Source organism: Aricia agestis, chromosome Z, assembly GCF_905147365.1.
Source record: "Aricia agestis chromosome Z, ilAriAges1.1, whole genome shotgun sequence".
Lineage (NCBI taxonomy): Eukaryota > Metazoa > Arthropoda > Insecta > Lepidoptera > Lycaenidae > Aricia > Aricia agestis.
Genome location: NC_056428.1, coordinates 22258387 through 22286146, shown reverse-complemented (window position 1 = coordinate 22286146; position 27760 = coordinate 22258387). Strand labels below are relative to the sequence as shown.

General features: G+C 34.9%; 1 protein-coding gene across 1 annotated transcript in view; it reads right to left on the bottom strand.

Moving 5' to 3' along the window:
• Positions 1 to 27166, bottom strand: part of LOC121739069 (failed axon connections) — a 100754-nt gene extending 73588 nt beyond the window's left edge. Inside the window, exon 1 of the mRNA XM_042131386.1 lies at positions 26672 to 27166. Coding sequence (XP_041987320.1) covers positions 26672 to 26980 — 309 coding nt within the window. The 5' untranslated portion in view covers positions 26981 to 27166. The remainder of the gene's footprint in view (positions 1 to 26671) is intronic.
• Between the last annotated feature and the right edge of the window lie 594 nt (positions 27167 to 27760).

Here is a 27760-nt window from a genome sequence, read left to right as displayed (position 1 = left end):
GCCCGTTGTTGGTAATTAACATTAATATGGCTACGAGCCTCTTTAATTTACACTATGAGGGGAGGATGAGTCAGACTGTACATTCATTACACAAGAATTAACAATGATACACTATGGTCTTAAACAATTGTTATCTTCTTTAAGAGCCTACACAGTTCGGGAGCTAAAAAAAAAGCTAAGTACCATTATAGAAACCACAGGACTGGTCTTATAGTTTCATACTTTGAGAATAAAAAATAAAGTAACTCCCTTTATTGTTTGGACCACAGTCTACTCAATACTTATAAATAATTTCTTTATCTCAAAACAGCCACTGGAAAGTTTTAAAATGATAACCAAAGCAAAGACTTTCTTTTTATAAAGTAAAAAGGATATCATTTGCATAGCTTGCAGTCAGAAACTCAGAACTCAACGATTTCTACCACCAAGTCAACAGGGAGAGTAGTTATAAGTGCTTATTAAAATACTGTGTAAGTATAATGTAATACTAGCTAATAACATTACAAGTACTAGGTATAACTGTGATAAGTGGTGAGTAACTAACACTTGCGCAGTAAGTACACTATTAAGTTAATATGACTAATACAAATGGCTTGCATACCTAATCTACGATTGTATTATGTAAAAATATTGAAATAATGACCCGTCTGGACAGGTATCATTGCCAAGGGCATGTTATGGTTGTATTGCACATAATAACATGGCATTAGGCATAAGACTCATGACTCTTATACAATAATATAGGTTACAAAGGGGTTTTCCGCTCAAGTAATATTGGTCAGGTCAAAGCCTCCTGAGTCCTGCCTAAATTCTCAGTTGAATATACATAATAGTTAGGAACTCAAAAAAAACGATACCACGATTCATGATCTCTCGTAAATTGTACAGCCGCAATGATATAAAATAATAATTTAACTAATGCTCAGACATTTTTATGATACATAGATCGATACATTTTCCGTCAACTCAATTAATGTTCAGTAATTAGCAAAAGCCAATCAAATCAAATCAAAATCAAATCGTGTCATCAAAGGAAAAAAAATGCATAATTAACTTAGCCATAACCTTGATCCTTGTCTCTTCGAAAGCGCACCCACTTAGAAGCAAGTCCAGTAACGAGGTCACCAGTCACCGGAAGGGTCTAGACAAGACCAGACCAGGCTAGGCTAGACTATATCATCGTAGCGATACTTTTTACGGCGGTTTCCATAAATGAATGTGCACGTGAAAGTGGCCGAGGCATGCTGCTAACGCGTGTTTTCATAGCTCAGTGGCTCACTCGTGGTTTCTCGTTGCAACATGCACCGCAAATGTGTATTTATGTATGTACAAATATATTCGCCGATCGTGTTACTAGCGCGGTTTACTAGGGAAATAATCCTAGCCGGATAGAGAAAATGAAAATACACTTCCATCCTAGATACAGCAGAGTACATCGCAAATAATCTGGTATGAACTTTTCAAATGATAATTATAATCTTCTATTTGCTTTCTAGGTAACCAGTTAATTTACTATGATTCGTAGCTCACGATAGACCGAAATTATCGATCGCAAAATATGAGTGGCTTCAAGAACGTTTGATTCCATAACCCACTCCTAGGAAAGCACTAAACACTAACACAACCACAAATAAACGGCTGCTGAGAGTTAATTTTACGAACAGTTGTAGCAGAATCAATATCTCACACAGCAGGTATTTAATACCTGATTACTAACTGCTGATTAATATTTCACAGATACAAGCTATGGAACTGAGAGACAGACAGACAAATTAATATTATGTCAAAGAGGATTAATATGCGCAGCGTCACAAAACATATTATAACACAAGGAAATTACAATAAGACGATAGCAAATCAAGTTATGAACTAGAAGAAAATATAACAGTTGCTTTAACAATGAAATTTTATAATATTGGTACCACCAATGGTAATGAAATTTTATAATTTGATAGGAGTAAAGAGACTCAGATAATAATATCAGAAGACATCCAGGTCCTGATTCCATTAGTCGTAGCTTAATATCTAAGTTTCCTCACTGAACTTGTAGTAAAAAATAGTTACAAAAAATACAAAAAATTCATACAATAATTCATTTATGTAAACCAAAAATATCCGAGCTAACACCAGGGCCTGTAGACAAGTGGCAAAGCGCTAACGCTAACGCTACAAAATATATGCGATTTGAGATAAGTCATCGCTTTGCTAGCGAATACTAATATCAAATCCATAAATTTTGTAGCGTTGTTAGCGTTAGCGTTTTGCCACTTGTCTACGGGGACAGTCTATCAGTAGCAACTGTAGGATGATACAAGCGTAACTGCGTAACCGGCATTACCGACTCGCAAGCGTGCGGAAGAGGGGACCCACTGACGCTCATTATAGCTGTCAAATATCGAACGCAAGAAACGCACGCCCATGACGCCCATATTCGGCTGATTAATTGATATGCATAACAGTAATTGTTGGTTATTAAATTGTGATAGGAATATGAATCACGCGGTTTCGCAGACGATTAAGCAGGCGAGGCATACTTCCGTCGTCTACGCCGTGAGGTCGCCCAACCAGCCCGCATTCCGCTACCAAGTATGTCTCGATTGAAACAATGATGTCGAACGGAATAATAAATGCATCGGCCGAACAGGTCGGCCGGTTGACGAAACTGATTACTTTAAATGGCCACCCGAGGCCTAAGTTGATCTTTGCGAGTTTTTTGATCGCTGAACGGAAACTGACGGGAAACTAGTATGGAAACACCGATGCCAGGACGTGATAATGCAAAATCTAAATGCAAGCAATTCGTTTCTCCTGTCACGTTAGGCGACAAATGCCTTCGTTTCTAATTAATACGCGTTTCCTACCCCAAATAAAATCATAATATGAGAGTTCTGGATTTCAAAGGCGTTGCCAATTTTAACCAAAACTATAATGATACAAAATTGGGATAAACCAATAACTACGACTGAAATGCATTAAATTTAACAGAGAAAACGTCAAATAAAATTCTAATGCTTCCAAAAGTTCTGGATTTCGCAGGCGTCAAACTATGAGGTATCCCACACCGATCGAAAGGCACTACCATAACAGCTAAATACGCGAGTTATGGCACCATAATCGATGTTCACTAATTAATTATCTGAGTCGTGGCAGGGATGGCGTTTCGTGACGATTCGTGCCGATTACCTATTTGGGAGCAGCTCTAATTTAATATTCCCGAAGGATATCGGCTGAGCACGCGATACAATTCAATGCCTAATTAAGACCTTGTTGCTAAGCCTACGCAATATTATGTCTATTAGAGCAGGGTTTCTCAAAGTGGGGTACGCGAACCCCTAGGGGTTCGCGACAAGATTTACGTAATGGTGGCAACAGGAGTCATTATTAGGTATGTCCGTCCGTTAATGAAACTTTTCAAGCTGATTTCAAAAAGATGTCTCTGATAGATTTTTGGGCAGCTAGATAGGCAGAGTATTTCGAACTCTCACGCAAAGCGGTGAATTCCCCTTCCTAAAGAGGAGGGGAGGGGGGGGGGGGGGGGCAATATAATACGTAAGGGGTTCGCTGTCACCTGGAAATTTAACAGAGGTTCGTGGAGCCGAAATTTTGAGAAACCCTGTATTAGAGCAATACTTTGGTCTCGTCCTCTATAGACAGGGTCACAGGGCTCGGTTTTAGGGTTCCGTACCCAAAGGGTAAAAACGGGACCCTATTACTGAGACTTCGATGTATGTCCGTCTGTCTGTCTCCACTTCTCCAGGCTGTATCTCAAGAATCGCTATATAGCAAAATTTTCACAGATGGCAATATGTAGACACTTGAAATTTTTACAAAATCCTCAATTATATGTGTACTTTAATATTTAACTAGAGAATAGAGATCGCCCAATGGTCGAAATTCGACCTTAGTTTTAACGACATAATATTTAGGACTACTACCTATATTTTGTAAAAAATATTGACTTTATCATTTTTTTTTCAACTCTTGTCTCTGGGACTAAGCTGATCTCAGACTGGCCGTGTAAGCATTGTCTAATAGTATCGATTCAATAAAAAAAAACTATAATCCATTTTCAATTTGTCAACTTGTTGTCAACAGACTTTAACCATAAAATAAATATAAAAGAGTATAATTCGTATGTATAGGCTTGTCACTCAAAAATCTGTCATTTCTCATGTAGGTGTGTTGTAGTGTGTGTAATGTTTTATTTGTTAAAAAAAAATTATGACAAAAACATAATTTCAAAATAATATTAGTTCGATGCACTCCTTCACCATATAAACTATAACCGTGCAGAATTTCATGCACCTACGTATCCCCATTTTTCGTTAAAAAGGGTTACAAAGTTTTTCGTTCGCGTATTAATATTATGATGATGATGATAATAAAATTAAAATAAAATATATAATTATGGGGGGCACCCATATAAAAAACACATTTTTTCCATACTTTCGCTCTATAACGGTACGAAACACTTCGTACGCGAGTCTGACTCGCACTTGACCGATTTTTAGTTTTTGTTGCATTTTATTTTGTCTTTTCTTTTTATTTTTTTCTTTATTGGAATTTCTGCCAACTGCAGGTCGAAACCCTAAAAATGCAAATTTTTCAATTGTTAGATAACACCTGCACCAGTCCTAAACCTTTAATTTTATTAAATAAAGAAAAGGAGGCTTAGTAGCGCGTTGTTTAGTATTTGGTAAGTTTTAGCTTACCAGATTTAGGGCCTGTAGGCCTAGTACTACGAAACAATTTTGAGATTCAAACTATCGGACGAGAATGCCGCGTCCTACTCTAACAAAGTCATTTCACGTTTGTTAGGCATTTTCATACGATTGTTTGAGTCTCAAAACGGTTTCGTGGTACGGTCCCTGTTTCACCACTTCCTGATAAGTGACGAATAGCCTAGCTAGGCTATCCACCAATTAACTTGACAGATCCAGTATGGAGAATCTGTCAAAAAAGTTATGAATAGCCTATTCGGCACTTTATCAGAAAGTGGTGAAACAGGCCTTTAACAAGCTAGAACTTACTAAATCTCAGAATCGTTCTCTTGGTAACAATTATTATTGTACGAACGGTAAGTTTCTATGTCGGCCGGGGGACTTTCTCACAGAACTAATATATACCAGATGAAAGTATGTCATAAACGCAGACGTGATCATTCCTTTCAAACAGACTTTTCTGTGAAAGCTTCAAACAAATTGCCCCTTACTGAGTAAATGATTTCTATTTACCTATATTTAGCCCATTACAAAAATCAAAATTAAATAAAGTGTGCACTTGTGCAGGAGTTATAGATAGTTTTAAATATTTTTCTCGTGTTAAAAAATTGGCTAGACCAAATCGAAAATAGCTAAATTCAATAAAGTATATATTTTTTTTATTTCAATACCGTCGCCAATCTTCGTCCTCAAAGTGGTAAAGATTTTACTGTTTTGTTTTAAATTTTTCGTAAAACATCGCATAGCAATGCCAAGCACATGTAATACATTATTCCTCTATAAATGTAATCCAGATGATATAAAATATATATTGAGCGCTCAAGTTGCATATTTATAAGCTGTGTACGATGGTATCCTTGCCAGTACATGCACCACATATAAATAAACAGTATTGACAGCATGATAATAAAGGAGCAAAGTTATTATTTATCACATTCCGATGTTTTGATAAAGTTTTGTCTGTGCAAAACATATCGAAAGTAAGGTTACGCCTACGAATAAATTTATTACTTGCTAGTTTTGAGAACAGTTTAAAACTAATTACTAGCCCTTGCGCTGGTTTGTCAAGAAAATGTTCCGATCAGAATAACCCATTTTTTTATCAATTAAATTAATGGAGCAGTATCAACGTCTTTTTTATCAATTTAAAGGATTCCGATGTTTTGATAAAGTTTTGTCTGTGCAAAACATATCGAAAGTAAGGTCTACGCCTACGAATAAATTTATTACTTGCTAGTTTTGAGAACAGTTTAAAACTAATTACTATAGTCCTTGCGCTGGTTTGTCAAGAAAATGTTCCGAGCAGAATAACCCATTTTTTTATCAATTAAATTAATGGAGCAGCATCAACGTCTTTTTTATCAATTTAAAGCAAATGCCGATCTCTTTGAAAGGCGCGATGTCTAGAATGCCTTTGAAAGAATTTTTGCACCTCACAGGCGCGTCAGCAATTTCATTTTGCAAAAAGTTTAAAAGGTAGTCACATTCTTAAAATAGCAGTTCAATCGATAACATTGTTACTTCGTAGTTTTTTTTTTTTTTTTTTTTTTATGGTATAAGGGGGCAAACGAGCAAACGGGTCACCTGATGGAAAGCAACTTCCGTCGACCATAGACACTCGCAGCATCAGAAGAGCTGCAGGTGCGTTGCCGGCCTTTTAATAGGGAATAGGAAAATATGAGAGGGTAGGGAAGGGAAGGGAATAGGGGAGGGTATGGAAGGGAATAGGGTAGGGGATTGGGCCTCCGGTAAACTCACTCACTCGGCGAAACACAGCGCAAGCGCTGTTTCACGCCGGTTTTCTGTGAGGACGTGGTATTTCTCCGGTCGAGCTGGCCCATTCGTGCCGAAGCATGGCTCTCCCACGTACGCTATCTATAATAATTAGAAATTCACTTCTACTTTAATTTTGAACTAACAATGCTTCGAAGCAGGTAAAAATAATAACCATTGTACTTTCTAGTCTGTCGAAAGAGTTTGTTTTTGATTCTCAGCATACACTGAAAGTATAAATAGCACTAATAAACGCTTACCTAATATTAATTAAAAGCGGCATTCTCACTGTTACAATGCACACATGTTAAGAGTTACCCCAGGGCCGACATGTCCCCTTTATTATATTTGGGGAATTTATTAAAACTTGACACCGTAACTCGAGTCGTCGAATTGTGAACATAAGTAAAGGACAAAGTTTGAGATACTTTTACGTCTAAATTCAGAAGTTATCTCTGCGTTAAACCGTTCAGTAATGGCCTAAAATTGAAAGATAATTAAAAAAAAAAACATTTTTAGAAACCTTTGATTATTTCGTACCAAGACTTTACTACTACTACCATCACAGTATCCCATAGGAATTTTGTGATGAAAAATTGCCGATTCACAGCCTAAATTGATATGCCAAATTAAAAAAACAGATCAGTAGTTTTTAAGTGAATAATTATCAAACACTTATACACAAACTTTCGCCAAAAATATTAGTGCGATAATTATAGATTATAACAACATAAAACTAACTAATAGACGTTAATATACCATACTCTAATTTGAAAACGTAAATAGATAAAGTATGTAGTTCTAACGTTTTTAAATATTGTTTTTTTTTTTGCATAAATGTAGGCTTTATACAAAAAAATCATATTCATATTTATGAAAAAAAAAACAAAAATTTTCAAAAAAATACTTAGCCAATTCATCCACTTACGTCTTCATTTAAATAAACGCAAGGTATACTTAAGTATTACTTTCAAATAGTATTAAAGCGTGTTAAACAAATTTTGTTTTAAAATTGACCTGCATTATACAAAAATATGCATAATATTATTATTAAGGTTAAGTCGAGAAAACTCATTAAGAAACATTCAACTTTACAATTCAAGAGATCTTGTAAGTAAGTAAAATTCTTACCAACCTTTTTGAACTAGTAATAGTTCAAAAAGGTTGGTAAGAATTTTTGTAAATAATATAATTGTATGTAAATAAAAGTCAACGCGACCGCACCGCTATTTAAATAAATCGTTACATACTTACATATTTTGCTTGTGATCTCGCGGTGTAGCCGTCAAACCGCGCGTTCGAGCGTACGCATATATAAATCCAGCCTTAAATCTCTGTTTAAAAATATATCAACTTAAACCTCAATTTTCCCGGTTTTATTTCGGTACTTTTTTGCCTGCGTCCTAAAAACCAACTCATGTGTAAGCTATATTATGGTCCCACGGTTACCATCAAACGCTATCATGCGTTGTTGAGGTTAAGCTTTTTTTAACAGGTAAGGGATACCATGTAAAAATTTTAGATTTATTATATTAGATAGAATAATTTGTATCCCGAATTTTAAAACATTTCTAGACAAATTGAGAAATCCTTAGATAATAAAACTATAAATGCGAAGGTATGTCTGTGTATGTTGTCTTTTCTCGCTTAAACCGCTGAACCGATTTAGTTGTAATTTCTTATAGTTCTACTTTGAAAGAGGGAAAAGGACATCGGATATTTTTGATTGCGACATAATGTACAGTTTCCAAGCGACAAACAAATTTTGGCGCAACGACGGCGTTGCGGTTATAAACTTTTGAATCACAAAGCATTAAACTTCAACCTTCAAGTATCACGGTCGGGTGATAATGAAAATAAGAATCAAAACTACTAACACACATCGGGCCAACGAAAGTGTTGCATGTTTTATTAGTTGATAGCGACTACAAGGTTAGTGCGGGGTGAACGACCGCGTCATACCGCCCTCCCCCGCACGCCGCTTCCCCCCTCGAGTCCCAGGCCGCTGGCGCATGGGATAACCACAGAATAAATAGACACAGAGGGCATGTACTTTCGCTTGACGGTATTTTCATCGCTGTATCGAGGCGCGACGGCTAAAATATCGTGTGCGTAGTTCATGCCTTCTGCATGTATTGGTCGCTTCTAAATTATGCTGTGCCAAGGCCCGGCACGGTTATAACATGGCACGGCACTACAATACAAAACTTAAGAGGATTCCACACCGCCATTTTTCCCATACAAACGCTGTCCCCTGTTTCCTCCCTGGATAATGCTAGTAGAGTTATAATTTTTTTCCTGAATATCTACGGCCACTAATACAATGTCCCTATGTTTTCCTTTTTTTCATAATTTAATTATTAAATAAGATATGAACGTTCAAAAACCCAAAAAAATGGCCAGATTTTCCGCTGTGTTCAAACGTCCAGAAAACAGATTTGGATAGATTATACAAAAAAAGCAAAACATAGGAACACAGCTCAGGCCTTTTTTTAATCTTTAATGAAAAAAGTACTTAAATCGGTTAAGTTTTGGAGAAGGAATCAGGGGACAACGAATCGTTGATTTTCTGGATTTTCTGCAGTTGTCTCTATCGCGTTCTGCGGTATAGGCTTGAGGTAAGGGAGACAGCTATAGATATTACACGTACTTTTTTTTCATTTCTCTAGCTGCTGTGGTATCCTCTTAAGACGTCCACGGCATTGACGTGCCGTGCCACGGCAAATTATAAAAGCGACTGTCTACATCATAATATTATTATAGCATGGTTGTTATATCATTGCCGCTCGGTCAAACAACACGGTTTGTGCAACCCGTGTTTATTTTCACTTCATTAATTTTAATTTGCTAATTCTGCGGTTTCGTTTGTAAGTGTATATTATGATAGCTTACTAACCCGCAAGATACCTGGAAATTAGAAATTACCTAACACATGAAATATCTAATATCTATATCACTACATAGTATTAAAAAACAATGTCGTTTATTCCCCTATGTCCCTTTGTTCCCTTTAATCTTTAAAACTACGCAACGGATTTTGATACGGTTTTCTTTAATAGATAGAGTGATTAAAAAGGAAGGAGGAAGGTTTATAAGTATAATAACATTAATTAAATAGTGGAGAAATACCTACTGTTATTTAAGGGGTTTCTAATGTGATGTCACAAATAATTACATTTTTTTCCGCATACATTGCAAACGCAGGCTGAACGGGCTACGAGATTTACCAAAATAATGTAGTAGGTATAATTGTACACTATGAAAAGGTCTACAGAAAATATCGCGATGGTATCCCTCTTATGGATATCCCGCAATAACATTTTTTGTCATTTACTTTTCACGTCAAATAATTTCTAATTTTTGAAGCGATTTTAACCAATACGGCATTAATCCTTATTCAATTAAATACTTTAAATGCAATATTGATTTAATATAGATCTATATGGCCCTTTGCAGCGTATGATTTAAATGAATATTTTCGAAGGACGTAGCTTTTGCGGCGGTAGGTACCGACCAATGCGGGCCACGGGTAGTAATAATTATAAATCAAAACTACTGAATCGACATAAAACAAGAAACATTGAGATTGGCATTACATTTTGATTGCCGCTTAATGACATCTTTCTCCTAAAAACCCCTAACAATTTGGTTGCAATAGCTCGTACTGCTACCCATTACCCTAACTGAGGTCTGAGGCTTCCATCCCTTTTTTCATTGACCTTATAAAAGTTATGAGGAAGGCTTTATTTGGAGTACTATCAACATTATCAAAAATAAATTACATCCAAAATGATGTTAAACAAACACTAAATCAAAAAGTTAAATCAAGACAAAACAGGATCAATAACATTTAGCCAATTTTATCCACAGGACAAAACCGATCAAGTAGCAATTAAAAAACTGATGGGGGTGATTAGTGATTTGTGTCGTTTGTAGTCAAGCACGTTGATGTCGAAAAATGTACACTGTATACCTATTTACTCACATTAATAATAATAAAAATATTAATAACTATTATTTTCTAAGATATAGCGAATTGAACACAAACGGGCGGGGTGGGCCGATTTTTTTGCACGCACTTGTGTATGTTGTATACCTATTTCCTATTAATAAAGATGAAGAGTTTTGGACGCGCCAATCTCACACACTACAGAACCGATTCTTATGTATTTTGGCACAGAGATAGTGTAGACCACGGAGATAAAGACCATAGGCTACATTTTGCGGAAAAATATACAGTTCCCGCGGAATTCTATATTAACGCGGGCGAAACTTCCATAATTTAATACATACGTACATATCTTATGCTACTAGCGTTTTGAACAAAACCATGTTAAATTATCGTAAACATTCGCGTGGCTCAAAAGTCACCACATTACTACAAAACTTAAAAAAAATACCATTAATCAAGTAAACTAAGCAACAATTGTAAAGTTAAAATACACCTCGTCCAAACTGGCTCGGCCCAAATCTGTAGCGATAAACATTTTGTTCTTATTGTGTTCGGTTCGAGTTTTTTATCTTCCTGTCGGGGAGTAAACTGCATTCTTGATTATTTAAATGCACCCCAACCTTGTAAGAGGGCACGTGTAGTTAAACCGATTCTACTTTAATGAAGCTTATTTATTTATTAAGGGGGCGACTTACCCAAAATTTACGAATTTATAATTCATTTTTATCTATCTATATATTAATACGTGAGCCAAAAACTTTGTATCCCTTTTGACGAAAAATGGGGAAACGTAGGTGAATGAAATTTTGCACAGTTATAGTTTATATGGTGAAGGAGTGCATCGAGCTAATATTATTTTGAAATTATGATTTTTATCATACATTTTTTAACAAATAAAATATTTCACACACTACACCACGCACACTTAAGAAGATGACAGATTTTTGAGTGACAAACCTATACATACGAATTATACTCTTTTATTTATGGTCTTGACAACGCAAGTTGACAAATTGAAAATGGATCATAGTTTTTTTTTATTGCATCTTAGATACTATTAGACAATGCTTACACGGCCAGTCTGAGATCAGATGACTTGGGAGTCATATATTTTTTTCAACTCTTGTCCTGGGGGACAAGAGTTGAAAAAAATATATTATGATAAAGTCAATATTTTTTTTCAAAATATCTAAGGTAACTTAGTCCTAATGTCATTGAAACTAAGGTCGAATTTCGACCATTGGGCGATCTCTAGTACTTTAAAATAAGCCCTGAGTTGTCATTTTCTAAAATTAGATAAGTACTACATTATATTTCCAAGAATTAGATCTTAGCAAAAACACGAATTATTATTTTTTGACAAAAAATTGAAACCGACTTCCAAGGTAAAAACAATATTCTTAAAAATATGATCTAAAAAGTATGAAATAATAATTATTATTCTTCAGTGCCTTTTTCGAAATTCGACTTAACCTTGACAACCAATTCCGTACTCAATTTTCATTCGTTTGAAGTCGATACCAGCCCAGTAATTTGCACAATTTGTACTAATTTGACATTTGTCAGTTTAACAGTTTTGACAATTCATTTTCTGGAGGAATTGCAAAACGTTACCATTTTAGCCCCGCAGAACTGAACCGGCCAGGTACCGAGTATATATATATATATATATATATATATATATATATATATATATATATATATATATATATATATATATATATATATATATATATATATATATATATATATATATATATATATATAATGTGGTATTAGTGATTCTTACTGTAATTCGGTTTTTAACCGACTTCCAAAAAAGGAGGAGGTTATAATAAGTTCGGCTGTGGATATTTTTTAAGGTTCAATTTTACCAAACCTATGAAAGGTTTTGATCTAGAATCACATTAAAACCTATGAAGATAGTAAATACTACTAACTAGTACGCAGGTACTTTTGAAATTTTGCGCCTTTAGCTGACGAGTTAAAAGTACATTTATTTACATTCGTTCATTTATAATTCAAAACAGCTACGAAAAACACGAACGCGAAAACAACCAAAGATAATTTCGACAACTATCTAGAACTGCCATTAATCAGATTCAGTACTATGTTCATTTTATTGGAAAACTTGTGAGGATGGCGATATAGATCACATTTTATGCTCTAGATTAGTTAATGACGTCTAATAATATACTTTCCAATTTTATAGACGTGTGCCGTTAAGGCCGGATACTATAGAGTATAGACCATTGATTCCCAATGTGGTCCAGGTGGACCCCCAGGGGTCCACGGGAGCCCGACAGGGGTCTACGCTTGCGTGGAAGAAAAATGGGGGTCCACGACACAAATTTGGTGACCCGTCTTGACTTCTCCTATGAATATAGGCAGACAATATTATATTAACAGATTAATATAATATTGTCTGCCAGACAGAGCAAGGAGATTTAAGGTTATAATTAAGTAAACTCAAGCCAAATATTGATATAATTTTCTGTCAATTCACCTAGTATATCCCTCCCATTACAATAATAACTTTTATGTCAGGTTACCATTGTAGAAATTTAAATTTTGAAGTGGTTATTTTAGTTTTGATGTTAAATTGATTATACTACGATATAACAACATAAGTAAAAGTGTGTAATTTTTGTGTTAAATAGCTACAAAACAAGAAAATATAAAATGCGTATAGTTTTTACCACTCTGAAGTGAAAGCTTATTGATTCCTTATAATGAAGTGTTGGAAACAAATGGATCCAGCAAAATGTTTAAAGTGGTGTATGAGAAAAAAAATTTGGAAACCTCTGCTATAGAGTAGTGTTTTTCAACCTGAGGTCTTCTCCTTCTCAAGCTTCTGGGGTTGAGAATTGAGACTCGAGAGAAATATTATAATTTTTTTATTACTATCAGGCTATTTTTATTGAGTAAAACGAACAACCATTTTATCAGCGAAAAGTCTCGAAAGTGGTAGCTAACTGAGATAGAAAGGATTCCATACTTTGATTTGATGGTCCCAAACATGGATTGTTCTATTTGTAGGACAATGTTACTCTTAAATTATATTATCATAATATTAATACGCGAACGAAAAACTTTGTAACCCTTTTTACGAAAAATGAGGAAACGTAGGTGCATGAATTTTTTATTGAATCTTAGATACTATTAGACAATGCTTACACGGCCAGCCTGAGATCAGCTGAGTCCCAGAGACAAGAGTTGAAAAAAAATATGATAAAGTCAATATTTCTTTACAAAAAATAGGTAGTAGTTCTAAATATTATATCGTTGAAACTAAGGTCGAATTTCGACCATTGGGCGATCTCTAGTAACTATTAACCTATCAACATGCAAAAAATCAGTTGGTTACAATTACGTTTTAGGGTGAAGCCAAACGAGCTAGGCCTGGAGATACTGACACAAAATTCTTGGTCATTTGTACCAGTATGGCGGTTTTACAGGGGTATAATTACGTAAAGGCAAAAAGGAAAATGATGGTCTCAAAATGAAGGTACTCACAAAAAATTAGCTTGATAGTAATTTAAAAAAATTGTTCTAGGGATCCCTGACTATCGCATCATAAAAAAGGTTGAAAAACACTGCTATAGAGTATAATATACCGTTACTTACATTAACTACGGGAAATGTAATTGGTAAAGACTGGGATACACGAGCTATAGTCAAGGCCCAGGGCAATTTAAGGTGGCACCAGGGGTCATTGAACTTTCTAGTTTAGGAGCTATGGGAAAAATACTCGCACTTTTATTATACATTATAAAGTTATAACTTAATAGTTAGAATTTTGAGGAGAAATTTATTTTAGAGTATTTAAACGTGGGAGAGCCATGTTTCGGCACGAATGGGCCGGCTCGACTGGAGAAATACCACGTTCTCACAGAAAACCGGCGTGAAACAGCGCTTGCGCTGTGTTTTGCCGAGTGAGTGAGTTTACCGGAGGTCCAATTCCCTTCCCTATCCAGGGATCCCATCCCCACCCTCCCCTATTACCCTATTCCCTCTTAAGGCCGGCAACGCACCTGCAGCTCTTCTGATGCTGCGAGTGTCCATGGGCGACGGAAGTTGCTTTCCATCAGGTGACCCGTTTGCTTGTTTACCCCTTATTTCATAAAAAAAGCTTTTTTTTTAAGTTGTTTGCATATAATTTATTTTTTGTTTTTAATTATCTCCGGCTAGATTTCTTAGTCTGCTTGATTGTAGTTTGTTTTGTTTCTAGGATTTGTTAAAATCTGATTTACTTAAGTCCTTATGAATTCGTACTTGTGAAAAAACCGTGTCTATATTAATTACATACATTTTCAAGTTACTCTCAATGAGCCTTTTCATTTGATACCCATATTGCAGAAGTGCATTAAAATACATAAATACTTATTGGATGAGCCGCCTATCGCCATATTGGATGTAGAATGACATTACTGAATTCAATGATGAAAAACTCAGAGCAGATATGTTACTACCGCGCGCGTTGTGAAGATTCAAATACGGCCCAATTGGGCCGTCTGTTGTTTAGTCTGCATCGAGCGCAGTCACGAACGTGCCTTACCTAAATAAATTGAAAATAACGTCGTGCGTGTATCGAAAATGTACCAATTACGACTCGAAAGTAAACAAAACACATGGAATCTCTTACCACATGTTTTGATTGCAACAAATACCTCGATTATTTACATTTTCAATTATTATTTTTTCGAACAATCTGGAAAAAATCGAATTTTCGTCATAGCTCAGGCGAAGAAAGAGACAGCGATACGATTCGACGTTTAAAAATAGAACTGTCTCTTTTATGTAAATGGTTTTTCGTATCTTTTGTTTGTTTCGTGAAAATTGTTCGGAAGAGATTTAAGCCGGAAAATAGTATGGACGTAACATATCTGTATAAGTAGAATATCATTGACTGTATTCGTTTTAGAATTACTCTCAAAAAGCCCTTTCATTTTATATTCATATTGAAGGACCGCATACAGCATAGAAAATAACTATTTTGGCCAGGTCGGTCGGCCATATTGGTTTTAGAGTGATGATGTGCATAGTCATCCCAACTAAACGCGTATGCAAAATTTCAGCTCAATCGGTTAAATATATCTACTACAAAATTGATTTTCAAAATTTCACCCGAACATAACATACTTACATGATACATATTATACAGAGCAAGATAAATAAAAGCTTTTAAAATGGCTGCAGTTTCTGAACCCACCGCTAAAATAAAAAAGACTCTTATTATTTTTTATCAGTATCACCTAATGTAAAAAATCTACTAGGTATCCAGGACGCTCGAGTGACTACCCGAATAGCACCCTCCCCTCCCCTACTAAAAATAATTATAGTACAGACAGGTCACACACTTTCATATTTATAATGTAGTATGGATTTTACTATCACTAGGGACATCTATTATTTTGAGTTAAATAAGTTTCCTTTTTCACGTAGAAGATCTATAAGAAGCGTGAACGCAATCAAGGTTCTACCTAGCCACAGAAAATAATACTCGCAACTCGCAAGTGTATCATCGGCAGTAGGTACCTACCTGAATAGGGCATATAAAATAACAGAGCGCTTTCGAAGGTCGTTGATATAAAATCACCGTTTTACAGAATGAGAGGAAACGGTATACAAAGTTTGTAATTTGTATACCGTTGTTCGGTTTTAGTATGTCTCTAACTAAACGCAGTTCTGAAAACTAAGGCTGGTTTTATTGTTAAGCGTTTCGGCAGCGCCGTTGGAGCGCGCGCGTTCTAAGATGTAACGAACATACGGGCGAACGGCGCTGCTCAAGCGCGCGACTTAGAAACGCAACTACTACCCCCATACATCTTCGAACGCGCGGCGCTCCAACGGCGCTGCCGAAACGCTTAACTATAAAACCAGCCATAACTCTGCGTTAATACAATATAGTTGAACTATTTTACTTCTATTTCGACTTCTATTTTAAATAGAATTCTTTGCATTAGGGATGCAAGGAGATTGGATTTATAACGTCACATCTTTACTAATAATGTAGTTATGTAGTTTGTTTAAACGCGCTAATTATTATAGAAACTACTACTTTGCAAAAAACTACTTAAGAACTACTTACTAAATATGTCAGCATTATAATAGCACAGTACAATTCATACAATATACTTCCACATAATATCAAGCATGCTGTTTTTACACGTAAACAATTTATTGGCCGGTTTATAATTTATATTATTCCAATCCATCGCTGGATGCTACTGGACTAATGTAAATGGGTACTAGATTGCACTGGAATGAACCGATGTAATTCCAGTGCACGTTTACATTTTCAATTTACTGGATTGGATTACTGAATTGAAATAATGTAAGCCATAAGACGCGTTTAGATTATGTCCTGCTCAAATAGCCGACTTGTAATAAATTCGGTTCAAAGGAAACTCGAATAACCACCGTTAAATAGGAATGTTAATCGAACCGCTCCAGTTCTAAGAATGCAATAAAGATAAGTATTTGAATAGTGAACGAATCCAATTTTGTTAATACAAGAAATATTGCTTCTTTGCTTGTTTGAACTGAATGGCGTACAAATTAGTAGAATTCCAATTTCTAACATAAGTCGCAGTCCAAAATAGTAGAAATGTGCCTACTGATTCTTAAGTTATTTGAATTGAGAAACCTCCTCGGAAGTCAGTTAAATATTTCATTGCTTTTTTGCTTGTTCGAACTCGAAGGTGAATGGCATGATCGAAGTTTAAAATTGTTAAAAAAAAAAATTAAAACGTAAGTACATAATATTATTAAGGTAAATGACTAGTAGATTGGACAGTTACTGTTGTAGTTAAAACAACACTTCGCTGAACCTTAATATGTATGCAGTATAATTGTAAAGTACTGCATTAATGTTAAGCACTAGTCATCTGTTTAGACTATGAAAACAAATTTTTAGTGCTTAAGTGACCTTACTGCATGTATATACTATGTGCAAGACAAAATTAATAATTTTAGAAATATGACAAGAATGATGTAATTGGCGCATACTGCATATTTGTTATGTTGCTTATTCAGTTAGCATGGGTTTTCATGTAACATTAAGTTTTTGAGTACTCTTACTGCGGTTATACTGAGTACATATATCTTAAATCTGCTCTTTACTGCATTTATGCTAATATGGTTTGGCTTTTGTAATAACGATAGGAAGAAATTGGTTTTTGATTCTTATAGAGCTTAAGGGGGCGACAAACCCTAAATTGTCGATTTTATAATTCATTTTTATACTTGAAAATAAGCCCCGTATTGTTTCATTTTCTAAAATTAGATACTACATTATATTTCCGAGAATTCGATCTGAGCAAAAACATATCTTAAAATTTTCTCTATAGAAAAAAATCACAAAAATGCATCTAATTTTCACGAATTTTTCATTTATTGCTATAACCGTTCATTGAATTGAGTTAATATTTTAACACATTGTATAAAACTTTATCATTGAGAGATCGACCTAGCGGATTTTTAAAATGTTGTATATTTATCGAGTTATTGAGAAAAAACTAATTTTGCGATAAATCCGCGTCGTTATACGCCGTACGCCTGGCATATGAAAGACGGGCGTGAGTGTGAAGAGAGAAGGACGATGTTTGATTTTTGGGGTTAGTTGCCCTCTTAACGTCAGCATCTCGAATATCTAAAACAACCATAAACGCAGTAAGTGGTACTTACTGCGTTTATGAATTGCGCGGCAGAGTACCAGTCATTGGAAAAAGCACAAAAACACCATATTCATCAATGTTGCTTTAAAGTAAAAGAACGCCTGTTTTTAAAGAAAAAAACAGTCAGTTTTTAAAGCAACATTAATAAATACATATGGTGTTTTTGTGCTTTTTCCAATGACTAGTACTATCCAATCTACTAGTCATTTACCCTATAACACAGAATTGAAAACTTTTGGTATTTGGACTTTTGGAATGGAGTGCAGCCGTACGAGATGCATGTCTCGTAATAAAGTCAACTTTTTATCAGTTTGGGCTGTATAATGTATTATAATATACAACCCACCAAAACATGAAATGTAAAAGGAGCCAAGCAAAATATTGCATAGCTATTCAATACTTCTTTCGTAAAAAGTTTTCAGCCGTAAAAAGTTTATAGCCGTTCTTGAGATACAGCCTGGAGACCCACAGACAGACGGACAGACATCGAAGTCTTAGTAATAGGGTCCCGTTTTTACCCTTTGGGGGGGTACGGAAACCTAAAAACAAACTCTTCAGCTTTTATAAGCTTGTACCTATAGCATGGTTTTAAAAACTCGGCCTAAATATATTTTTCTGACGCTGACCGCATAAACATGAATGTTAATGATATTGAGTGTTTTCTCTGAATCCCACAAGGGTACAACATCTGGCAGCCATAAGTGCTAACGCCTAACATCAAGGGCCACACTGAAGGGAAAGTGCTATTGAAGAACATTGCGAATGAAGAACAAATCGTTATAAATTGAGGAATTTAGTATGACCTGAAAAAAGTAAGCATAATTAACACGCGACAACAAAAAAATATTTCTTATGTAAAAAAAACCTTCGTATCACTGCCTTCCTAAATAAACCTTCCCTAGACTTCTACGAATACGAAGACTAAAATCAGCCGAATCGATAGCCGTTTTCAAGTTTTAGCGAAACTATAAAATAATATGTATTATAATAAATATAATATTATATAGATTGTAATACCTTGAATAATAATATAGAAAAGAATAATGCATGATATAATATTATAATATATACAAAATTGAATTGTAATTTATTAAGGGTGAATACATGACTACTGCGTATTAGTTCATAGACTATTAAAAATCTATTAACTTTGAGTTCACACTGCAGTTAAGGCCCTGTATTCCCAGAAACGGACGATTTTCAAGATTTAAAAGTGACAGTAGACACAAAAATATAGTAATTTAAATTCTGAAAAAAATATATGTGTTAGTTGAGGATCTAACACAGTGGAATTTATATTCCATTACACAATATCATGAACTTCACTCGATAGAAAAAAATCCCAAACTTACCTCTTCTTTTAACGAATTTTCCATATTATGTCCAAATTATTTGGAATTTTCAGATAATTTTTGCACTGAATTAAAGACAAAGAATATACCTAGGGCGATTCGTTTTTTTGACTCGATTTAATTGATGTATAAAAAAACGACGATCAAAAAACTATAAAATAGCAGGCGCAAAGTGTGTGACTGAAAGCGTACCAGCCGAACCTTTGCGCCTGCTATTGGACATAGAATGGAAAATTCGTTAAAAGAAGAGGTAAGTTTGGGATTTTTTTCTATCGAGTGAAGTTCATGATATTGTGTAATGGAATATAAATTCCACTGTGTTAGATCCTTAACTAACACATATATTTTTTTCAGAATTTAAATTACTATATTTTTGTGTCTACTGTCACTTTTAAATCATGAAAATCGTCCGTTTCTGGGAATACAGGACCTTAAGATGTTAGTTAATTTATCGCGCGTAATCAGGCGGGTAATCTGCCCGTGGGCCGGGATTAAGCGGGATTGTGTCCCGTGGCCGTGGGCCGTCATGGTGTCCCAGAAGATTAACATATTATAAAGCTTTATCACATACGTAAAATAAGATACAAAGATATAAGAAAGCTCCTTCTTTGATGTGGGCAGTTTTTAACGTCGAAAGTACGAACAAATCTTCAAGCTATCCAAATCAGCCTTTAAATTCAAGCTAGTATAATAATTCAAAAGTTTAATGGGGAAATTTGTAATGTAGGACCTTGCGCTAGTATACTCATAAAATATGTACATTACAAAGAAGACAACTTTAATCGCGATTGTCAAAAGTGGATCCAAAGTTTCCAAGTACAAAGTAAAATTTAGTAGTACAATAATAGACAACACTAGAATCTTAAGGCCATCCCCTGAGTAAACGACCTTGACCATACATTTGCCGCGTTGCCGAGATCGCACCAAAATCCAATTTTTTTTTTACTTATCTTTGTTCAAAATTGACCAAAAAAATTCAAACGTCCAGTAAGTAGTTAATTAAATTGTCGATCTATTGGCGTGTGTTTCAAATAACCGTAATTTGTAAATATAGGGAGATACTGAATGTATGCTTGAATTTAAATAAATTGGTATTACTTTGGAAGTTGATATCATGAGTATAAAAAACAAAAAAATGGAAATTAATAACTATGACAAGAACGTTCATATACTGAAGATTATTGCTGTATTTTAATTATAATTTTGTAACTTCCAAATTATGAGTTAATAAGGCTCTAAAAACGGTAAACTACGGCATCTCCGCAGGGGAGTAGTACTGCTAAAGACTCCGGCGTCCCTAGTGAACAAATTGTTTTCTAATTATAAAACAAAAGAGTCCTTTCAACAGCATAACTGCAACGATTTCACCACCTTAAAGCGTAGAGAAAATAGGTACGTTCACATAACGAGACGTACTGAGGTGCTATTTCAAAACTCCGATAACCTTTTACTTATTTATTGCGATATATTATGATGTGACAGAAAGCGACCTACAACAATACTGATACGCGAATGCAAAAATATCACGAATACAGCACGAACCAATGCAGTGCGATAAGGATTTGAACTTTAATAATAATTTGTTGTAGATAATGTTTTATTGCGGTTGCTACTTCGAAATAAGTTTTAACTGAATTTAATCTTATGGAGACGAAAAGTAAACGAGTAACCTAACTTTGTTTCTTGCGAGTTGCGACTCGCGCGATTCCGCACTGTGTAGGTAAGGCATAAAGACATAAAATAAAAGTGCCGACATGTTATATAGTATAGATTATGATAACCTCTTTTATTCCTATTCCTTCTTGGAAGTTTAAATAGACGTGCAGACAGCTAAAATGGGCCTTAACTTCTTTACGCTTAAAGAAGCTTAAGACGTATGTAAAAGTGTTATTATTAAAAAGACAAGAGAGACAGACAAATTAGAGATATTTCTCTCACTATAATTATTTTGCTCGTATCCTGAAATTCATAAGATTTGCACTAAGTATGAAGGAATGGCGTATTGAATATAAATCAAACAATTTCGTCCTTGCCAAGGCGAAGCGATTACAAATATTTAAGGTCAGTACATTGTAAACTCATTTGCATCGTACGTGTGGCTACGTGTATGAATGTACTATTATAGCCTTCCAATGAACCGATGCGACTCCATGGCGACCACGATGCGACTACGATATCGCAGGTCGTGCTAACCACTACTTTATCTAACGATCTTACAAATGTTAATAAAAATATTTTAGTCGAACATAAAACCTACTTTTTGGAAGACACTTAAAATTCACCTTCGCATTCAAAGTTTAAAAAATCGACCAAGTGCGAGTCGGATTCGCGCACGAAGGGTTCCATACAGATACAGAGCAAAAATAGGCTAATAAAAATTGTGTTATTTGTATGGGAGCCCCCTTAATTTTTTATTTTATTATTATATATTTATTAATTATTAAAGTAAGTACACATAATATAACAAAAGAATGTGTAAAAATTCAAGTGCCTACCTCTTGCCATCATTAATATAGAGCAAAAAGGGCCGAAAAAATCACGTTTGTTGTATGGGAGCCCCCTTAAATATTAATTTTATTTTGTTTTCAGTAAGTATTTGTTGTTATAGCGGCAATAGATATTTATATTATACACAATCTGCGAAAATTTGAGAAGTCTAGCTATAACGGTTCTTGAGATACAGCCTGGAGACAGACAGACGGACAGACAACGAAGTCTTAGTAATAGGGTCGGAACCCTAAAAATGGTACATAATTGAAATCTGTTGGTTGTATAATGTATTTGAAGCACCTAATAGGCTACTTGACTACCAATTCAATTCAATTTCATTGAACAAATACATATTTCTAGTAAAACTTGGCCTAGGAAACCGTATTTCACCCTTATCATCAAATAAAAGCTTATGATTGAAAAATAAAGTCGTATTGAAAATATGATTTTATGAAAATAGGATTTGTACTGACGAAAACGCTTTTGCGGTACTTCCGAATTGGATGTGACGTCATTCAGTCATTATATGTAAGTTTATTTGTACATAAATAATAAAAATAAGCCTAGAAAGATTTGTAAAATATATTTTCTTGAATAATTCAAATAAAACATCAGTTTTATAAATTATCCCCATTTATTGTAGACGGGAAATGAAATGGCCAAAACTTTTCTCCAAAATTTTTATAATTTTTGGGCACTTTTAGACGCGTACATTTAGCATATAAAAAAATGTTCAATAAAGAGAGCTTAAAATACAAAACGTATGACGTCACACTATGGCGGACAGTGTTTTCGGCGCCATATTTTATAAGGCATATTTTTCAATTAACATTTTTATGGGTTTCTGCTGTGTAAAATATTAAAATATTAGCTTTTTTTGCTATAATGAATGATTATGAAGCGATTATCATGAAGAACAAAAATGAGGTCAAGTAGCCTAATAAAAAACTAGTGCCCCGTTTCGGAGGTTTTTAAAAATATTATTTTCACTAGGGCTTATGACCTAGTGAAAATATATAAAAATAACCAATTATAATAACAACGCTGTTGAATAGATAAACTCCAGTCAAATACCCCAGTAACCCGTTGTGGGTGTGGCATGGATTGTGTCGCTTGTATCATAAATCATAATTCATAGTCGCAAAGATCGGAATGTTTTGTGCCCCCGTAAGATTATTGTCACATACGAATGGCCAGACGAACTGCGTAGTAATGAACAGGAATGTTATTTGTCAACATATTAATTGTTTGAGTTCCACGAAGCGTATTCTTTGGACTAAATCAAGGGTTATTTGAGATTTTTGTTTACGAAACATCGTAATTGTTTTGTTGCCATTGTCGAATGACTTACGGTGGTTAATACGAAGGTATACTAGGAATTTGATTCATAGATAGTTTGAGAGCCTGCGTCATTCGGTCGAGACTCGAGACATAACCCGACATTTGGTCGGGTTATGTCTCTAGTCGTAGGTTCGCCATCTAGGAATCAATTTCTCTGATATAAGAATGTACTGTCAATCACGATATGGTGTCCGGAAATCCCAATACTAATATTATCATAAATGCCAAAGTTTGTCTTCCTATTTCCTGTTCACGCTCAAACGACTGAATCGATTAAGATGGGATTTGGTGAGGAGATACTTCGAGAGACGGAAAATTTTGTTGGAAAAAGGGATGGAAGGCAGCCTCAGTGGCCCATGATCCATACATACAGCTACCAGTAGCCAGCTTAGCTGACCCAATGTGTCTAGCATACGTAAGGATGGTATTAAAATAAGGAGACTCCTTAAGATGGTGAAATCTAAATTAAATTTAAGTTTAGATTGCTCTGATCAATTTATAGGCTCTTATTACGTGTAATAACTATAATCTAAGAGCTAAGTGATCTGATTAATCCATCAATCCCCAAGCGGCACCGCATATGGGTACCCCATAGCAATTGAATATCTATTGTGTCTGCCATTCCCACGATCGATTATAACCAAATATCGATTTTTATGGTATTTCATTTAAAGGTGGCACCGCATATGGGGTACCGCGTTTTGTGTTTTTAACATCCAGTTTAGAATGGTAACTCTTGTAAGACCCTAGTTTAGCAACTAACTGAAATTATGAAAGTTCCACAAAATGCAAGACTAGGATGTAAATTATTATTTATTTATGACTAGAAAGATTTTGTATTTTTGTATAGTATAATAATTAAAACTTCAATATTTTGTGCTTAATTCAGAGGACCCCTGATAACTTGGGGTTTGGTGTAGCCCACTTTTGGAGTTGATGCTATCTGCTATAGTATTCATATGTGGTGGCTTACAGCTAACAATATTATATTAAGCTTAAAAGATAGATAACAAAAAAGCCAATTACAAGCCTCCACAGATAACAGTTACTTTAGAGTAGGTAATTGGTGTAAGATAAAACATACAATTAATAATATTAATGCCCTTGCACGCTTCACTTTGGCTCATCGTGGCGGGGGCACTCCCGTGATAGCAACAAACAAATAATTTTAAGAAATTAGTGACAGTAAGACTATTTATAATAAATAATAATTATTTGCTTAATATGCTTAATTGATCCATTGACCATAATGCATTCAAAGTACAAACTATGATAACACAGGAAAAGATGAAAAAAATAATATAAATCTAATAACATATTTATCGTATTATTATGTCTGGGTGTCTGCCTAGAATCGCGGTATTTATAGAAGCTAGGCTACTTGTGAAAAGATTGATAGTAGGTAGTAGGTAGGATAGTAGGTTTATGTCAAATACCAATTTTAGAAAATTACTAGCCGACCTGAGGTTGTCCTGTCGGGCATATTTAAAGACAATCTAAACCAGCCTTTCCCAAAGTGGGTGATAACGCCCCCTTGTTGGCGCTGAAGGTCTAAAGGGTGTGGGACCCAGAAAAAAGGGGGCATTGTGTAGTGGATTTATTCTGGATGCATTTTAAATTGAGACAATGGGGGCGCTAAAACATAATTTGTTCTCAAAGTGGGCAGTAGACATCCAGACTCCAGAAACCATGGAGGGCCACCTAAGTGAGTAAGAAAAATCCATTTAAATCGGTCCAGCCTTTTAGAACTTCAGTGACAACAAATGAACAGTAGAATCATATTATAATATTATATGGAATATAGATAATACCGTGGAAAAAGCCAATAGTGTCATAATGCTTCAACTTGACTGCTTGGTCACATTCAACCGCGATAACAATAGATTTTCCACCAATCCACAATCGAGGTAATAATAGTGCCCTAATAACTAATAAGATATCTACAACATGTGAAATAGTGTTTCAGTATCAAAATATATTACTTTCATTTAGGTACATAAAGAACAATGGCCAAATCGTACCAGATGATAAAAGGCATGGCGTCCCAATATGCCATTAGTAGCAAAAATTCCCTAATATTTTAAGGCATCGACATTAGAAATGTGTCTTTAAAAAGCCACAAAAAAAAAGATCAATATTTTTTATTATTATTATCAATATTTATATAAATCATTTCGTTGTTGTCTTTTATATGTTCTGACAGCTGGTGATCATTCACATTCATTCTATTTTTTTGGTAATACTCTAGGAAAAATTGAAATAATTAGAAACGAGATCGCCGAATATACACTTGTAGGCTACACCACAGTCAGAAAAAAGGTAGTTATAAGTCTAACCTCCAAATAACTGTAAACATTATTAAATAATTGTAAAAAACCTATTTAGACATAATTCTCAAATGGAATTATGTTTAGAGCATAAGAACAACCAAATCTAACTACTTATAGTTTATTTTGGGACATCAAAAATAAAAGTGGAGTCCAGCTCCTATACAAATTTGGCCATGATTCTTTATGAACACATGCAAATAATATATCAAGCAACAATCTCGAGCTGTCGAACGAAACCAAAATTGGTTTACATCTGCATAAAAAAATATATGTGTACATACAGTGATGTACATATGTAAAACTTACACAAGCATGATTGAATATAAATTCTATGAGATTAATTTGTCAACGTGCCGATAAGTGCCGACTGGACATCAAAAAAAGAGTTCTGCTGTCATGTATCACAAGTCTTATTTTACCATGCAGTGTTACTGATAGTGACATCTCGCTTGCTCAGGCCTTTGTTTCTCTATTCCGCTCTATATTAACTTTAAGCAATGACGCGATGCTTAAAATTTTTCACAACAGTAGGTAGATATAGGTAATTTAATAGTACTTACACACAAGTAAAATATTTTAATAGTAAGTAATAAAAATCTCCTCTTTTTTGGAAGTCGGTTAAAAATTAGGTACTTAAAATGTTAATTACTTCTTAGCTGTAAAGATGTGGATGGTAAAATATTTTACGTAGTAAATGCTGCAAAAGCGTCGTTTCATAAAAATAAACAATCGCAAAAGCTGATTTCGCGCTCTTACCTTCCTTTTTTCAGAAAAAAAATCGTTCCATGTAGATTATTAATTTGGAAAAATTAATTTTTAATTCATTTGTTAATAGTTTTGTAACTAATAATTTAAATTAAATTGAGTAACAACTTAATCAGAATCACGCTTCGTCGTTCAAAAAGTTTCAAACATGGGACGATCAATCGATAGATATACGCTTAGCATTGTAAGTTTATCCTAAAAGTGATGACTTAAATTGACGGTTAAAAATAGTGCATGCTACGGAGAATGTATTACAATTAACACTTACCTCGTACTTGATGCCAGCCAAACGAAGCCAAGTCTCTACTTTCAAACAGTACGGCGAAATCGATGGCAACAAAGGCGTCCGTGAGAATTGATACAAATATACGATATCTTTTTCGAAGTTGATTTTATGGACATTAGGTTTTGGCTGAGTTGCTTCTTGTTTTTTCTCCTCTGGAGCCTTCGCTTCTGTCTTATCTCCGGATGCCGCCTCTTCTTTTGTTTGTCCATTATCCGGCGGCGTGTCGTCCTTTAATTCTTTCTCCTTCTCGGTCGTGTTCTCGGGCACGTTGTTGGTTATTTCTGTTGCCATGATTCAGCGAAAGTACCACAATAGAGTCTATAAAACACGCACAACGGTACAAAAGCACGGTAGCTTGAAAGTTTATGAAAAAAATCTAAGTTTACCTCCGCTCACACAAGGCGCGCTAGCAGAGTGAATTTTAAAGTGACTACCGCTATGCCGTCGCACAGATAGCCAACTGATTGGTCGCCACTCGCCTCGCCGGTTGCCGAGCAACGCTATTCAATATTCACCGGGCTATACGTCAAAATGGCGGCTTTGACATATTATTGTCACTGGTTTTGGTTACAAAACGTACGGTATCAAAAATCTCAATTAACATGTAACAATAATTAATAAAATACCGTAAATTGCTTTCATTAAGTGATATTATAAAAAATAAAATCACCTACCGAATTCTTGACCAAAATTTCGTATAGCTAACAATACAAACAAAAAGATTACGGTATGACCGAAACCGACGAATCTTAGCGACCTCTATGATCTATCGTACCGAAATACCGTACATATTGCTTTATTATACAATGTGTCCCGACACCGGTGTCCGATCCTTTAATGTCATGATATATGGCATATTTTATCGACAAATTGGCTCTCAAATTTTTTCTCTCTGTCACGGTTGTAAAATGGCAGCCATTTTAGTTTTTCCCAGGCTTGCACACTAATCTGACCAGTACTTCTCATGTAAATATCGTATGAAGATAAAAAAGATCTCATTTGATAGCTAAACTTGTGGACTACGCTTACACAGGCAATATGTTATACATTTCGTGGAATCAAACATAGAAA